Here is an 18,242-nt window from a genome sequence, read left to right as displayed (position 1 = left end):
GAATCCATTTACACATATTTTATATTAAGCCTAAAGTAGAATTAATAATGATCTATTTACGGCATTGTCGCCTAATTTTCAGCGGAAACATGAACAGATTTTCTTTCAGGATCAAAAGATCATAATTGATCATTCTAGACTGCCAAAGCGGTAAAAATACAGAAGTTAATTCCATCTACCAATAGAGTTTTCTCTATAGTAAAAAATTTCTGTTAAATTACGATCTTACAATAAAAGCAAGATAGTAAACTCATAAATACACAACAATGTCATAAATTTACCTTTTAAAAAAAAACAATTGTCGTAAATTTCTTCCTTTATAGTATCTAATTTGGTGGTCGGAGGGCGACATTGATAAGAAATGGATGCCTCACCTTGACAATGAGATTAAATTAGGACACGTCATCAACCGCAATCGCATGCCAATTTAATGTCGTTTTAGGATCTCGTAGTCTCGCGCACTGAAAAGCGTCTTCCGTTTGTCATCAATGTGGATGGTTGATTGAAACACCTTAGTTAAAACCACCAAGGTACTAGTTTCTTAATTAAATTAATAGCTTATTGAGATTTAAATGGTTACATTGATTTTTTTAAAAATAATTATAGCGTCGATTACAAAAAATAGTTAAATAAACCGTTTAAATCTAGAAAGGGCAAAATCGAGTTAACAAATATGCCACGTAATTGTTTTGGCTACATTGCTAATTTTGCTCAAACTTTGACTATAACTAAATGAACACGTTTTGAGTGGCTTAGTTCGTTATAAATTTCTTATTAAAACCATCAAGGTACTAATCTCTTTATTAATCAAATAGTTTATTGAGATTTAAACGGTTAAATCAATTAACTTTTTTCTTATAATATTAACGTTGATTACAAAAATAATTAAATAAACCAATTACAAAGTATATAATATCTTATTTGATTTATTGTACTAAAGTCCTCAAATCCACATTATAATTCTTACTATTCGAATCTACATTATAAGTCTTTAAAAAAAATCTACATTATAAGTCCTTAAAAAAATCTACATTACAAGTAAAATGATAGGCTTTGACCGATTTGTTACACCAATTGGTAAATAACTTGATTTTTTATAATTAATTTATCCTCGGGTACAATAAATAATTTTATGAAGAAAAATCATTTAAAAACTCCTCAAGTCACATTATAGTTCTTATACTCAAACTTCAAAGTTCCCAAACAAAAAAATAATAAATAAACAAATCATTGATGTTGGACTTCGTCCTTAATCTAACAAGAGAGGGATTTGACCTAGTACAAGAAAATTGGATTCAAGCTCATGTATTTATTGCTGACAGATTCAAGAATTGCGCCAGCCCGACAGAAGATTCAAATGCCAGTTCGAGATAACCGCTCCCCAAAGACCCGCAGACACGAAGCCCGTAAACCCGGTCAATCCGTAACTGCCTCTCGTACGAATAGGTCTCCAATGACAGGTGTCCCAAGACGCAGTAGTGAGTCCAATTGACACACGACGTGTCTCTTGTAATCCGGAGCTCGCAACCTCATTTCCCGTACTATAAATATAAGACAATCAAATCCATATCCGACACGTTACTCTGATATTTTTACTCTCCAATCTTGTGATTCTTATCTTCAAGTTAACACTTCTATACTACTTTGAGCGATTATAATACAAATAGCTCCGAGCTTACTTTACATTTTGTTTCGTCCTTGTTTATTGTCTAAATTATCAAGAGTTCTGATTTGATCTTGTTATGAAGAATTGAGGCTCATCTACAAATCTACGTCGACCAATTTTCTTTCATCACATGCGAACATTTTCACATTTTCCCACTATCCACTCTCCTCCAAATTAGTCTCCTAATAAACCTGGATTGAGATGAAACAAAGATAAATTACCTACCAGAACCAGAAAGCCACAATCTTTGAGTTGATTAAGACCTTCTCTGAGTCATCTCAGTCATTATTCCGACTTTATTGCGGTGGTTTTTCGCTCATCTACTTCACCAACCTCTCTCTCTCTCTCTCTCTCTCTTCTATATATAAATTAAAAAACCCCCAAAATAATATCCAAATTAGATTCACTCTTTAGTCTCTTCTCAGATCCATTTCCATGGCGGTCGATCTCATCGAAACCCTAAAATCCCAACCCATGTGGATCCTCGCTCTCTTCTCCGTCGGATCTCTCTCTCTCCTCCGCCTCTCAGTTTCCTTCCTCCGCTGGTTCTACGTCAACTTTGTCCGCTCCGGCAAGAATCTCCGGCGATACGGATCCTGGGCGATAGTCACCGGCCCAACCGACGGGATCGGAAAGGCCTACGCGTTCGAGCTCGCTCGCAAAGGCCTCAGCCTCGTCCTCGTCGGTCGGAATCCCGAGAAGCTTCGGGAAGTCTCCGACGCGATTCGCGCGAAATCGCCGGCGGTTCAGGTCAAGTCCGTGGTGGTCGATTTCTCCGGCGACCTGGACGACGGAGTCCGGAGGATCAAGGAGACGATCGAGGGACTCGACGTCGGAGTTCTGATCAACAATGTCGGAGTTTCGTACCCTTACGCGAGGTTCTTCCACGAGGTTGATGAAGAGCTTCTGAGGAATCTGATCAAGGTCAATGTCGAAGGAACGACGAAGGTGACTCAGGCCGTGTTGCCGGGGATGATTCAGAGGAAGAGCGGCGCGATTGTCAATATCGGCTCCGGAGCCGCCATTGTTATTCCTTCGGATCCTCTCTACGCTGTTTACGCTGCCACAAAAGCGTATGAAAATGAATTGCTTTCGTCGATGTTGTTCCTTCGTGTGTTGGTTTTGTTTGATGTGTGTTTGTTTATGGGCTATTCAATCTCAGGTATATTGACCAGTTTTCGAGATCTCTCTACGTTGAGTACAAGAAAAGCGGAATCGATGTCCAGTGTCAGGTATTACTCTTCAAGGCTTATTGTCATTGTTTCTGATGTTTAGATTCACTTTGGTTTTTTTATTGCTTGTGTTCCAAGTTACTCTGTTTGATGATTCTTGCTTTTGGGGATTTTTTTTGTGATGTGAAATAATCCACGTTTTAAATTTTAGTTGACCATAAAATAAAAATGTGTGTGAGTAGAGAGTTTAATACGATATATGGTTAAAGATTACCATGATATCATAGTTTACTTTTTTTGTTTTTTTGGTTCCTTGAAAAAGTTGATTTTTGAAGTGGATTGAGCTTATCATTGTTTCTGATGTTTAGAATCTTTAGATTCACTCTGGTCTTTTGATTGCTTGATTTCCAAGTTACTCTATTAAAGATTCTTGCTTTTGGGGGTTTTTTGTAATGTGAAATACTCCTCACGTTTTAAATTTTAGTTGACCAAAAAATAAAATTTTGTGTGAGTGAAGAGTTTGATATGATATATTGTTAAATATATGGTATTATAGTTTACTTTTTCATTTTGTTCCCTGGAAAAATCAAATGATCTGAAGTGGATTGAACTCATCATTGTTTCTGATATTTAGATTCATTTTTGGGTTTTGATTGCTTATGTTCCAAGTCTCTCTGTTTAAGATTTTTACTTTTAGCTGATTGCGTGATGTGAATTATTGTTCAAGTTTTCAATTTTAACTGACCGAAAGAACAAATTGTGAAATATGGGGCTAAAAAAGTAATAATTAGATATTTCACTTTTAACCGATTCAAAAAGTTCTGAGCTTTGTTGCAAATCTTTTTTTGACGTTCTCGGTGTCTTATTATTTATTCTCCGTTGCAGGTCCCACTGTATGTTGCGACGAAGATGGCGTCGATCAGGAAATCGTCGTTCCTCGTGCCGTCCACAGAAGGCTACGCGCGGGCCGGGGTGCGCTGGATCGGGTACGAGCCCCGGTGCACGCCTTACTGGCCTCACACGATCCTCTGGAGCCTGGCTCACGCTCTGCCCGAATCGGTCGTCGACAAGTGGCGTCTCGGGTTTTGCCTCGCGATCCGAAAGAAGGGCCAACAGAAAGACTCCCGGAAAAAGGATTAGAAAAGAAGCTAAGGAAAAAAAAAACAGTTTCTGATGTGAGGTTTTAGTTTGACAAAGGCTTATGTTGTGCTGAGAAATCATCATCTTTTTTTTTTTTTTTTTAAAAAAAAAAAAAACTTGTAGACACAACTCATGAAGTTTTTACCTTTTTTTTCATATTCCATGATTGCATGAATTGAATTTGTGTTGTTGTAAGTTGTTACGACTTTATACACCCTTGGGAAAATAGTCCAAATCTAATAGGATTTAAATTGTGGAGTTATTCTACAATTAATTATAAGAAAACAATGGCTTATCACTCGTAAAAAAACGTTGGGGGGACTGTAATTCAAGAGAATTGAACATATTGAAGAGAAAACAATATATTGGGTCAGTTGAGATTATTGAATAGAAAAACTCAAAGCTCACGAATTACTTTTTCCTAAAGGGAACAACTTTGAAAATAGATGGAAGAGAAAGCTATAATAATTGATAAAAAGTAAACACATTGTCAAGACTCAATATCAATAACTGACACGAAGATGAATTGAGGAATTCTTTTTCTTGAATAGTTAAATAATCGTGATTCGAAGTCGAACCCATCTAAATAGTTGTGGAATAGTATATACATGGGATTAATTTTGAAAATGAGTTAGATGAGGATGTCATTTCCTCGAGAAAGAAAAAAATCGTTAGAACTGAAACTTTGGGCCTTCCAAAGGAAATAGCCCAGTATAGCTCCAAAAAAGGCCCAATAGGACTCCGAACCGAATGGGTCGCAGAATAATTCGGGTCAGGACCCATTTTGTCCATTTCTCCGTACAGATACGACTAAGGTTTAGACCTTTCTTCTTCCTTACATACACACTAATTTTCGACAGAATTCAAAGAGAGAGAGAGAGAGAGAGAGAATAACTTCTATTGAAAAGTAGGGAATTGTGAACCCTAGAGACATATCAATGGCCGATAATAGCAATTCGTCAGCTCGCGATTCAGCGGCGGCGATGGCGGCAAAATGGCCGGTGTTCATCGACACCAATCTCGACACTCATTTCCTCATGAGCCTCTCTCTCCTCGACACCGTTTCCGACTTCAAAAGTACTTCAAAATTAAATTCCTTCGTTCTTTTTTTTATTATTTTACTTCTTGCAAATGATATTATGTCTGTGTTGCAAAACGATTTTTTTTTTTTTTTTTTGGCTTATGATCAGGGAAAATAGAGAAAGAACATACCTCATTGTTTTCTGACATTGGAGAAATCGTTGTTCAAGCTCTTAAGGTAAAGCTAAACACATACTCACACACACATAGCGTAGATATATTTTGAATGGAATTTTTCTGGTTTGTTGAACTTGAATCATCGTCTTCTTGTACACGTGGAAGGTGAAACGCAGAGGAATATTCTACGTCTTATCGGATTCGATGTTTGTGTATAGGGCTTTTGCCTCTTTCAAATCCAATTGGTTTCTCAGCGTCGACGCTAGCCGCAAGCCGCCGAGGGAAATCGATGCTCTGGCTGAGAAACAAACCGAGCTCGAGAACGGTTTGGTTGAGAAACAAGCCGAGCTCGAGAATAGTGTGGCTGAGAAACAAACCGAGCTCGAGAACATCGTGGCTGAGAAACAAGCCGAGCTTGAGAATGTCGTGGCTGAGAAACAATTCGAGCTCGAGAACGTCGTGGTTGAGAAGCAAGCTTCGCTTCCCGTGAAAAGCCGAAAACGGAAGCCCGAACAACCGGTCGCTGCGAGCGGAGAAGATTCACGAGCAGTCGATACCGTTTCGGGTAAAAAGAAGAGGATATCGAAACCTAAAGGCGATAAAGCACCGAGCGATGCTGAAAATGTGAAAAACGCCTCGGAATCTCGTGGATTGGGTGAGTTATTTTTCCGTGTGTGTGAATTTTTTTATTAAATAATGAAACTACTTGTTGTAACTATTTTTCTTTATTTGGCGATAGATATTGAAACATCTGCCTCGAAGAAAACGGAAGCTTTGAAGGAAAATCGCGAGGATCGAGAAATTGCCGTTGAAGTCTCTGCTCCGAACGGTGTTCTTGTAACCAAACCGGCCACAGAAGAGCGAGGAGCAATGTTGTTGGAGAATCTCGGTTTGCCTCGCCGAGAAGAAACCGGGCCGAAAACAACGGACGGTGGAAATGAAAGTGTCGTCGAGCCAATTGAAACCGGTAAAAAGAGGAAAAGGGTAAAGAAAGCCAAGGATCCGAACGTTCCCGCCGAGCCTCTCGTAGCTCAGAGTGGAAAAGTCAGAGACGAGGAAACTGAATTATCACTGAAAGAAGGGAACGAAACGCCGAAAGAGAACCCCGAAAACTCGGTTATTGTTGCCGCCAAAGAGGCTGTAAATGAGGTCGAAACTGACAAGAACGTCGAAACTGACAGAGAAATGGATGTGAACGAGGTCAGAACCGGCGAGAGCACAGAAAAGCCATGCGAGGCGGTAGAAGAGCCGGCAAAGAAGAAACCGAAAAGGAAACCGAAGACGTCATCGAAGAGGATAATCCTTCCCGAATCGCAAGACGATGTTCAACAACAAGACTTGTCTGCAAAAGGCATGGACGAAATTCCGAAAGAAAGCTCGGCCGCAGCGGCGGCGGTCAAGGAAGGAGCCGAGAAAGTCGAAGAACCGGCAAAGAAGACAAGAACGAAAAGGAAACAGACAGACATCGTTGTCGCAAAGAGCAAGCCGGTAACAAAGAAGAAGCTCAACTTACCCAAAGATCAAATTGACTCCGTCCCTGCCGAGCCCGAAATCGAAACCCAACACCCGACAAAAGTTTCTGGAACGGGCAACAAAGAGAACGGTCTCGAGAATAAGGGAGTGCCTAAGAGTACAAGCCCGACTGAAACCGAAAACCCGAAGGTAGTTTCCGGAACGGGAAACAAAGCAAACGGCCCGAAAAAGCCTCTTGTGGAGAAGAAGGGACTGGTTAAGAGGGCACCGAAGACCGTGAAAACAGCCAAGATAAACATCAAAACCCCTGATATACATTCGGTTCAGACGTCCTTGAACGCTCAGACTTCTCTGAATTCGAACTGGAAACATGTGCCCCGAGTGGTCGTCGTTCCGGAGCCTGTCTTGGAGGAAAAATCTGATGAATCCATGGTTGCCTCGGAGTGCAACATTAAGTCGCCAAAAGCTCCCGAAATCTCTGCGTTTCAAGTAGTTGAAAGGCCGAGAAACGTGACTACTAAAGCCGGGTTTAAAACACCTTTCAAGATGGACAACAGCGATGAGACACTCAAGAAGAGCTCGGGGATCGAGAAGAAGAAAATGATTGTTACCCCGGGAGCTATTTTCGGCGACGAAAATTCAGACTCTGACGGCTCGGATGACAGCACGAGAACCCCGTCGTTTGATCACTCCTCCTCCTCTGACGACTCATTCTCGAACTCGCTGCAGAGAGGTAATATATATAACCACTGAATCCCTTCTTTTTCATATATATGGATAAAAAAATCGCCTAAATTCATTGGTTTTTGGGTTCGGTGAAGATTGTTGACATGCGAAAGCCATGAATTTTGTTTTGTTGCTGGTTTTTTGTCAAAATTCAGGTGAAAACAAAAGTCTGGCGAATTTTGGCATATTTTTTAAAAAACGGATAGAATATCCGTGGAACTTCCATGGAAACCAGAAAAATTCCATCGAAGTCAAAAATTTCCGTATTATGGAATGACGATCAATCATCGGACCTGGCCTTTGGTTGTCTAATTAAATAGCCAATTGAAATTTATTTATTTGCAAACTAGCCAAGGTTTATGAAATAGTTAAATTTTACAAGAGCGTACAACTACCAAGCGTCAATAATTTTTTTTTACCCTCTTTATGAATTTATATAGAGGTAGGCAGTGTCTAAAAATTTATTGACATTGTAAAAAAAGCTGAAAACATCGACTGTTTTGCTCAAAATTTAAAACCTCGACTGTTTTGCTAATTCATTAGTTTTATACGACTTTTTCCTTCTGTTTGGGTTACTAAATGAAACTGTGTGCAAACAGCATTGCAGGTCGAGGATAAATCGAAGAGCGCGAACAAAACTAGCATCGTAAAATCTCGGTAAGCCGGAGCAAATTTCAGGGCAATCTCTTCGTTCTATTTCAATGATTGTAAAGTGCACTGAGATTTGATTTTTTTTTTTTTTTTTTACAGCTCTGCAAGTGGGAAAAAGAATTCCCTCCCTTTTGAGCTCCTCATTCGAAATACGAGTGGATACAAGAATGCCAAACTAACTGCGTCCCAGTCACAGCCCGAAGATGAGACCCAAACGCCCGATTTCGTACCAGAAAGTCAGTTCGATCATTAAAAAGAAAAAAATTACTATAATAGCCCCCCTAGTCTCGGAGAGTGTTTTCTCAAGACTTTACCGTTTTTGTATCTTTTTTTTGGAAGACTTGCTCTACAGTTAAACTTCCCGCCTGAGAAATTTTGTCAGTTATCTTTGGCCCACTTCCTGATATCGATTTTTGAGTGAAAAAAGAATGGATCTTGAGTTTCTATTGGTGTTGTGTAGTTTGTGTTATAGACTTATAGTATTTCGACTATTTGTTTTATTATTATTTTTGGAAAAAAATTAGTCAAATAAGCCCACCGAAACTCTGAGAATTGTTAGATAGCTATCTTTTTGTAATTTTTTTATAAATAGCCAAGTTGATTACGTGGTATCCTTTTCAAAGTTAGTGGTTTATATGTTTGCCTTTTTGCTATTTTCGGTTCACAATTTATATTTAACAATTTTTTTTCAAAATTTGAAAAATAATTTCCGAAACTTTATTAGGCATTTTTTAAAAGAAAAAAATTGACTTTTTCAATCAGTTGTTTTTGTTTAATTTTGAGTTTTATATTCGGAAATTTTAATTAATTTTGTATCCAAAATATTTTACCTATTGAATAGTAATCAGATATTGATTGCGTGAATATTATTTGATATTATTTCTTTTCTTTATTATTGAATAGAATATATATGATTTTGCTGCCTATCTTAATATGATTCGAAATTCAAATTGAATGTCCATAACATTTAGAAATTTCAGCTAATTGATATTCGTCCCAGATTACAAAACACGAAATTGCCACAATGGATGGATCATCTTTTTCACTCATTGAATCAGGTTTGTATATTTCATAGTCATCTAACAAATTTTCGTTTAAATTCTTGTCACATAGATTTTCGTCACGTTTTATGATTTTGTTTCGCAGTCAAATTGTTTGAGCGTCATTTCTTTAAATCTAGAAAAGCATCATTGCCAGTTTGTAATCTGAAGAAAATAATTTTGGTTTAGAAATTGTATAATATGATGAGCATGATTTGAAGAACTTTCCTAAGAATTTTGACATCAATGTCAATAATGTTTTTAGGCACAAAGATGTTCTTCAATTTGCCATTGGTATAATTGCAGTTCGAAACAATTTGGAATTCAGGCTTTTCAGATCAAGTAAAACACGTTATTGCATTGGTTGTTCGGATCTTGAGTGTTCATGGAAGATGAGTGCCTCTGTTTGTAAAAAACCAAGCTTGTGGATCATTAGGTCATTTGTTAAAGAACATAATTGTTATGGACAATCCATAGTGCATAAAAATGAGCACGTTTCTTCTGTGCTTATTAGCAAATGTGTCAAAGATGAATTAAGGAGTTCATTGGCTAATCAAATCACACCTACTGGTGTTGCTGAAATAATGAGGACTCATTTCAAGGTTGAAGTAACATATTACAGAGCATGGAAGGGTCATAAAGATGCGCTGAAGGATCTTCTTGGAGATTTTGAAGAGTCTTAGTCATTTACCATTAGTTGGTGAAATGATTAGAGAGAAAAACCCAAGTAATCATGCTTGTTTTACCGAATACTTTGTAAATAATTATAACATTTACAATTTATTTACACTTATTTAATTGTTATTAACCGAATAATACTGTAAATAATTGTAACTTTTAACAATATATTTATACTTATTTAATTGTTATTTACTATTAGGTTCATACACTGTGACTGACATTGAACTTGATGAGACTTTTAAGTACTTCTTCCTTGTATTTGGTGCTTCGGTTTATGGATTTCAATTCTGCAGGCCTGTTATATCCATAGATGGTACTTTTTTTAAAAGAAAATCACATGGTACCTTACTATTAGCTACCGCTCAAGATGGGGACAATCATTTGTTTCCCTTAGCTTTTAGTTTTTTCGATGATGAAAATGACAAGTCTTGGTTGTGGTTTATGATGCATATTAAAGTTGTGTATGGTGTCAAAAAAGAATTGGTTTTTGTTTCAAGTCCCAAGCTTCCCGCTCAACAATATAATCACCAATCTAGCACAACAATGAACACATCTGTAAATATTAACCTATTAACAACAAATTTATAAATAATTCACAAACAGAATATACCTTTGTTGGTTTCATAATCCTTTATGGTTCCTTCGTTTTTTTTTCGCTTCTTTCTTCACTTTCTTCTTGGTGGTAGATTTTCTGGCCATTTCAAAAAATTGCAGAAATCACAACTTACGTTTGTTTTTTCTTTCTGTTAATGAGAAAAACATCAACAAAACCCAGTCATTATTACCGTACCCATAATGAAGTTTAATACTTCTTTCATATTATTTACGGAGAAATGTATAGTATTAATGAAAATTACATTTGATCCAATAGTTGAGAAGCAAAAATACTCGGAAATCTAATCATATACCATATTTACATTACAAATATACCCATATATTAGAGAGATTCACTCATGCAATCGAAACCCATTAACCTTTTTAGCCATCATTCACTTAAATGGGAAATCTTTTTACAATAGCCAAAAACCAGTGTCAAAATCACAAATATATAATAAAAATAAAACTCATTATGCATGTAAATACAATCAAAACTCGTACCTTTCGTTGACGATTTTTTCTTCAAATCTTCATTTGTAGGTGTTCTACTTTTTCTCTCGTTTTCCACTTTCTTTCTTCCTTTTTTTTTTAATGAATAAATGTTGCGTGTGTTTATTGTTATACCGTGCTCAACAATTATCCCTCAATTTCCGCCATTTCCAATTAATGCCCAATATTTGATTTTTTTTCTTATTAAAGTCGGTGAAAATAATAGGCGGGAATGTTGTTGAGTATTTATGTATTTTGAGGACCGTAAATAAGTTGTGGTAATTATTTACATAAAATTAACAAAATGTTGACTATTATACAAAACGATATAAGTCAAATGATTATATAGCTAAAAGATCTCAAAGCAAAATATATATGTGTGTATATATATATATATATATTAAAAAAAAGAAAAGTTAAAAGCTAGAGTACATCACGGCATTCTTTGTGACCGAAGTCACGGAGTGAATAATTAGCATTTGTCATAATCAATGCTTAGGTTATTATGAGGTTTCTTTTGTCCCACAAATTCCCATTTTGCTTGTTCTTTACTCTTCTATCTTAACCTCTTTATCAATTTTTCAATTGATCATTAGCCTTTAGATTTGACTCTCCATAGTTGGACAATTGTTTTTAAATCTGATCACTTCCTTAATAATGCTAATTGATGTGGTTTATAACAAGCACATCACGATGTCTAGATACATCAACCTATATACCAAACAACCAATGATTGGCTGATATTCAAAATAATAAATAAATTATAATAAAAATGAATTGCAAAGACAGGTCATATGTGTATGAAAGCTAGCCAAAGCCATGTGAAATGAATTAATTCAATTTGTCAATGAACAATAATACCACAACCGACCGCTCCAAAAAAAATAAATATGCTTGCGCAGGATTTTTTTTCCTTCTCTTAAATAAATAAATCAAATTTTCCTTCTTCTCGAATTCCTCTACCTTCAGAGAGCTGTATAAAAAATAAAAATACAAGTGGGATAATCGACAACGAAACGACAGACAAATCATTGTCGTTTTCGAAAAACGACCTCCGTATCCAACCCGAACCCGTCAATCTTCCTTACGTGGACCAAATCGGAGCCCCGAAAGAGCGAGACCAGCGGATCAGCGCTGTAGAGATCATTCGCCGAGTACTTATCCGCTCGATGAGATACGGCCACGTGTAACACACAAACCCCAAGCGGCCTCATCGTCCGTTCGATCTCCGACACGAACTTCTCCGGGTACAGCGCGTGGTCAAACACGTTCGAGAATTCGAAGTCGAAAGTCGCGTCATCGAACGGCTGAGAATGAAAGTCGCCCTGGACGACCAACGGCGGATACGGCACCAGATCCATCCCGATCGAGTCGTTGACTCCGACGCGCCTCAGCGCCTCCACTTCCTGGCCGACACGTGCCCCGATACAGAGCGCCTTCGACTCGTTTCTCACGAGATTTTGCCGCTTCAGCTCGCCGAAAAACTCGGCGAATACTCGGATCTTCCTCTCCCAGTCTCTCGTCGTCCATATCTCGCGGAGCTTTGGGTTCAGAGTTTTGTTCAGCTGCTTCTGGACGTAGGCTTCGTAGGATCTGTAACCGGGTCGGATCTTTAGGTCCGCGTTGGGTCTCGATTCGGGTCTCGGCGCGGGTTTTCGCGAGAGGACGATCAGGATCAGAGGGAGAGAGAAGAAGAAAGAGATCAGAAGGTACTTGATGATCTTCGCTTGGTGTTTCGATTGGAATATTTTCATATCGTCGTTGAATATGTGTGTGTGTGTGTATATATCTATATCTATCTACATATATTATCTTTGCATGTATGTATGTAGGTAGATTTCGAGAGGTTTCTCTCTCTAGAAACACACAGTTTCTCTCTCTGAATGGAATGATAGAGAAGAGAAGTGAAGGTTGGTTTTTATTTATTTATTTCATCATATATAATAGAAAATAAAATAAAAATAAACAACTTGCTTTTTGTTGTCACGTATTTATTTTAAATATAAATTTTTTACCTTTATATTTAAAAAATGTATGCAAGCAACAGGTGTGTGCTGTGCTGTGTAATTTTTAAGCATTCAGAATGGTATTCGAACTTTGTTTCATATTTTGTTGTATTTTATTTATTTATTATGATTATTATTGTTTGTTAGTATTTAAGGCTATTTCAGTGTAGTTGAGTTTTTAAATTCTCATTGGTCGCTTGTTTGTTTGTTGTTGTTTTCAAGAGAATCAACTCTTCCACAACTGATGACAGTGTGAAACTAATTAAGATCCCCGTGACAGGAATTAAAAATTAAATAAAAATCGAAAAACCTGGATTTAAAGCCTTTTTTTTTTTTTTTTTGCTCTGACTGGATTTTAAACCTTCAAAAGTTAATGAAAGTGTTGAGCTGTATCTACCAATAAGAGAATAACACGTGGAGGATTGCATGGGACCAGATGTCATTTTATATTTTTATAAAAGAAAAATTTGTATGGCACAAAATACCAATTGTCTCTAAAACGACAGCTCGCAAATCAAAACGCGAGTGATTTGATATAATTATTAATTATTATATGAGGATGACAACACAGTCATTTCAAATTACTTAGCAAAATAGTTAAAATTTAAGTTTAAAAAAAATAATTGAAATTTGACACTAACTAATTGTTTACATAACACTGTATATAAATTTATTGATAGTCAACAAAATTATTGACAACTGTTATTTCTAGTTAGTTTGATTAATTGTAAATTTGACTACACGTGCTACACCATAAAATTTATTTATAATATTATGAAAAATATTTTAGTAAGTAAACGCCATTAATATACCATGTTCTTTAACTTCAAGTCAGCTTCATGAACGGGATTCATAATCCACTTTATTTAAGTCGAGACTTGAGAAAACATGAAACAACTAGAAGAAAATATATATTCATTAATAGAGAAAATAAAGTGGAGATGTTTGTGTGTGTATATAGTATATACATTTAAACTTAAATATCTTTAAGCTTATGATATTACGAGGATAGGAATGAATAGATGTTGCATCATTGTTGGACAATTCGAGACTAGTGGTATCAATATTGCTTTATAAGTTGGCCAACTTTCACTATATACACCTTTTATCTTCTTTTATTATTCTTTTTTTTTTATTTATATTTTTCTGATTGTGCTCTTTCAGTTGTATATGATCCATGGGAAAAAATTAAGTATAGTTTGAAAGATTTATTTAAATACTATGTACCTTTGAATATGACAATATATAAATGAGCGTTTAATTATTTATTACACGCTAAGTAGAGTAGTTTTTGTGCATGCATGGGAGAGGAAAGAGCTACCAAACAACACTCTTATTTCGTACTTAAAGTTAAAACAAAATGCAATATTATATTGATAATTAAATATGCATCTATAAAGTCAAACTCAAAGAGAACCATAGATCTACATTGATTAGTGGACCAAATTCCACCGCCCCGTTATTGTGGAAAAGAAATAAATATTAGTCAAAAAGAAAAGAAAGCCAATTGCTGGCCTTGCCTATAGTTGAATCTAAATGTGCCCTTGTGGGCCAAATGAGAACACAAAAGGGAAGGACATATAGGTTTGTAGTTAATATTGTCATATTTATATAACATATGTCTATAAATTTTTAACTATATCATCATAAAGTTGATGTATAATGCTAAATTTAGCTTTACCAAATAATAATGAATACAACAGCCGTCTTAATAGCATTTTATTTATGTAGTTAACTCATGACACAACAAATACAAAGACACTATATTTTCTTTTTAATTTTCACATAAAAGACGAGCTTTAGATTTTTCATGTGCTCAAACACTACGAAATATCATTTTTCACTTTTGCTTCATCTCTATGTGTCTCTAATCATAGACTTAGATAGAAGAGATATTTAAGAGGCCAAATTTGAAAACAAATTTTGAAGGGCTAGTACGAAAATATCTTCGGTACTTATCTTTGATCGGTTTTATCTTTTAATGTGTCTAAACTGATACATATTCCTCGCCTCGTCAATTTTCTCTTTTAATGTGTCTTAAGTGATACATATTCCTCGTCTCTCTCACTATTTGTCATATTCCTTAGCTCTATTTCGTTAGTGTATCAAATGTTCATGTTTAGCATTTTATTTTTTTTATCACCTAAAACTAAAGGTGTTGAAGTAACTGTGAACAGTTCCGCTATTATTATGAATACAGGTGCGCATGTGTTCAGAGATGTGCATTTAAGGTTATAAAATGGGAACTGCATTATTCATACGAATACAATGAAACCTAGAAACAATGTCACTCCGAATACAAGAATAACATGAATAACACAAACACCTAGAAGTTAAGAATAACAAGAAGAGAAGTAGAAGTTAAAATCAAATCCGGCTGAAGACCACTTTACAGCCACGTGTGAAATTGGGAGCCGTTAACTCTAAGCCGCCATTACTTTCCACCGAATACTTACTTTACTTTGGTTCATTATCCAACCATTTCTTGATATCGAGACCCTAGATAGATATAGATTGTTGAAAGAGTTATCTCTAGAACTCCATCAAGAAAAGAACAATAGATATATAGAAACACATAAACCATCATTCAATATCTCAAGAAATAGACCATCAATACCAACAAGAATACGATAGCATTAAATACCATCTTATAGAGCTATACCTTGATTGAAAAAGTTAATACAACAAAATTGAGAGGACCAGAAAAAAGAAGAATTGTATTAATTAATCTAGCGTTAACTTCACTGAAAGGCTCTCTAGCAATAGTTAGAGGATTCCACTCATCGATTCAAATGCATTTGAAAAGTACTATTGGCCATAGAGGAATTTAACAACTCATCTTAAATAACAAACCTCTCGATTATATTATGCGGTTGAGCATGATAGGATAGTTTTCCTTTGCCGCACTATTCTTTTGAGACGCGTTTCAAAACCACTTGATTCGGTTATTATTTCCTGAACTCATATTGCAGATATATTCTAGAAGTTTGATGCTCTTGTGTAGTGTGCAGTGGGGTGTTTGCTTTATTGTAAGCATTTCATGTTACTGTAAACTCAAGGAAATGGAAAGTTCTCAAGGTCTAAGATGTACACCACAAGCCTGTCCTCTGGGAAATTAAAGTTAAAACACGAAGATGTTTAACACTGTTGTATGTAAGACAATTTTTTTCCTTACGCGTACATCTTTGTATTTCTCCGCAAATTACGTTCAAGTTGTAATCTTGAGTTCGCTAACCACTTTTTCGCTTAGCGACCTCGCTCGAAATAAAAGTTCATTCGATACAGTATTTCTTTTCTTTTCTTTTCATTATTTTTACGTTTAATTCTGTTTCATTTACGACGTCTTTTGAGATCCCATTAAATATAAATCGAATAAATACTTTAATATATATATATATATATATATATATAGAGAGAGAGAGAGAGAGAGAGAGAGAGAGAGAGAGAGTTTTCTTCGTGATTGTTGAAAATTCGATTCCTGACATCAACAGTGATGTTTCGGCAAATCCCGAGTGGATTCACTCATGCGCTTAAGTCTCGATGGTTTTTAGGCAACACTTTATTTAGTTGGTTTAGTCGGTTTAATTTCAATTCGTTGTAGTTTGCTCATTAACACCATTGTAGTATGAATGAAATTTCCTTTACTAAAAAATAAAAATCCTTATCTAAAAAAACAATATTCTAAATTATGGATAAAAAAAACTAATACATTCTACAAATTCATAGACACTACTAGTCTTGTGGTTATCGTCGGAAGTTTTATTATTTATTTATTTTATATTTGAGTAAACATGTTAGAATTTTGGAAGTCACCATTTAATGCCAGCTAATTATGAAAAATTCAAGACTGTTTAAATACCTTATTAACGACTCCATTAATCTCTATTGTGCCAGCACATTCCTAATATGCATAAAACTTGCTCTCCAAGAAGTAGAAAAAAGGAAACTCATGCGAAGATAGTACTATCTTTCCTGATTCGCTTGATCAAATCCACGAACTTTAATCCAACGGCCAAACATACCCCAAAATTAGAATGCAACGGTAATATTTCTGACATCACATATAAAAGAAGAACTCGAGAACTCAATGCATAACTCACCCGCCTTTCTCTCAGTCTCTCCCTCTACTTCCAATTGTTAGGGTTTCCTCCAAAATCCTCCCGATCTAGGGCTTCGTCTCCGCCGTCGGCCCGCCGTCGCTCTATCAAGCCACCTTGCCGGGAAGCCTCGCCGCCGTCGTCAGTATCTCGCGGCCGATCTTCTAAGCCGGTCCCGCGGGTTTACCCGTCCGAAGAGCCAATATTTGGGATCGGTTGCGGTGACGCCCGAGAGAACCACGCCGGAATAGAGGTCTTCCGGCGATGGCAAGGCTGGAGAGCGATGCTCGGGTGGAGAGAAGAGACTTAGATTTGGTGGTATCTTTCTTCTTCAGAAATCGTTTCTAATAGTAAGATTCGTAACATCATATATAAAGACAAAATCGTTCACACATAGCCCCCTCGTTTCTCTTCTCAATCTATACCTAATCGCCAATTTTAGGGTTTCGTTGAGAAAAATCCGGATTTAGGGTTTCTGACTCTCCACCGTCGGCCCGCCGTCGTTCCGGCCGGCCGGGAATCCTCGATGCCTTCGTCATGATCTCGCGGCCGATCTGCACGCCGATCCCTCTCAAAAGCCCGGGTTGCGGGTTTACTCGTCCGTAGAGCCATTGCTTGGGATCTGTGGTGGCAGTGACGTCCGAGAGAACCACGCTGGCTTAGCGGTCTCTTGGCGAGGTCAAGAACGACGCTCGGGTGGAGAGATGAGACTAGATAGGTAAGCTTTTTCTAGTAGAAATGTCGTGTTTTGGGGTTAGTGTTTCATGGGGTTCGATTCATCCATCGCCACCACAGGGGTCCCGGCCCAGCCGATCCCTCTCTGCGTTGCCGCCCACCGAAACGCCATCGCCCGAATCTCATGGCCGATTGTCTGCGCCGGCCACTGGAAAAAGTTCATAGCGGGTACTCTTTCGCCGTCAAGTCTTAGGGGTGTTGTCTCGGCCAACGGATTTTTTTTTTCCGGGAAGCAAGGTCGCAGCACTTCCAGATCCTAGTTGCGCTTGAGTTATCCCAAGAGAAACTTCCGGGGCAATGTGGCGGACAGTGACGCCGGAGAACCTCGTGCTGGTTTTCTTTCAAGCGCGTGGCCGGAGAGCGATCCCGGTCTGCGAGACTCGCAGTGGAGATTGCGTGGGTTTTTCCGGCCGATAGCCACAAAACCTTTCAATGGTTTCAAGGATTTGAACTTCTGGGGGTGATTCGAAGGCCTGAACTTTGGAAGGAGACAAAATGGGTAATTTTACGAAATTCTGTGACTAAGAAGGTAGAGAAAATAAACAAAAATCAGAGTCAAGTCTCACTCTCTC

General features: G+C 37.1%; 3 protein-coding genes across 3 annotated transcripts; 2 read left to right on the top strand and 1 right to left on the bottom strand.

Moving 5' to 3' along the window:
- The first annotated feature begins 1,805 nt into the window (after positions 1 to 1,805).
- LOC149403455 (very-long-chain 3-oxoacyl-CoA reductase 1-like) lies at positions 1,806 to 4,173 on the top strand. The gene is made up of 3 exons (XM_089609957.1): positions 1,806 to 2,739; positions 2,829 to 2,898; positions 3,724 to 4,173. Exons 1-3 carry the CDS (start codon positions 2,102 to 2,104, stop codon positions 3,976 to 3,978), a joined length of 963 nt encoding a protein of 320 aa, XP_089466083.1. The 5' UTR covers positions 1,806 to 2,101; the 3' UTR covers positions 3,979 to 4,173.
- A 658-nt stretch (positions 4,174 to 4,831) lies between these two features.
- LOC149403454 (uncharacterized) lies at positions 4,832 to 8,614 on the top strand. The gene is made up of 6 exons (XM_089609385.1): positions 4,832 to 5,055; positions 5,169 to 5,236; positions 5,341 to 5,830; positions 5,915 to 7,381; positions 7,974 to 8,031; positions 8,125 to 8,614. The coding sequence occupies exons 1-6, from the start codon at positions 4,917 to 4,919 to the stop codon at positions 8,276 to 8,278; spliced, it is 2,376 nt and encodes a 791-aa protein (XP_089465511.1). The 5' UTR covers positions 4,832 to 4,916; the 3' UTR covers positions 8,279 to 8,614.
- Positions 8,615 to 11,631: 3,017 nt separating this feature from the next.
- On the bottom strand, positions 11,632 to 12,739 carry LOC149403453 (S-adenosyl-L-methionine-dependent methyltransferases superfamily protein). Its single transcript, XM_089610153.1, has one exon. The coding sequence runs from the start codon at positions 12,584 to 12,586 to the stop codon at positions 11,861 to 11,863; it is 726 nt and encodes a 241-aa protein (XP_089466279.1). The 5' UTR covers positions 12,587 to 12,739; the 3' UTR covers positions 11,632 to 11,860.
- Positions 12,740 to 18,242: the final 5,503 nt, after the last annotated feature.

Source organism: Urtica dioica, chromosome 3 (genome assembly GCF_054948205.1).
Source record: "Urtica dioica subsp. dioica isolate 48M chromosome 3, U.dioica_male_clone48M_v1_H2, whole genome shotgun sequence".
NCBI classification, from domain to species: Eukaryota; Viridiplantae; Streptophyta; class Magnoliopsida; order Rosales; family Urticaceae; genus Urtica; species Urtica dioica.
This window is presented reverse-complemented; position numbering and strand designations above follow the sequence as displayed.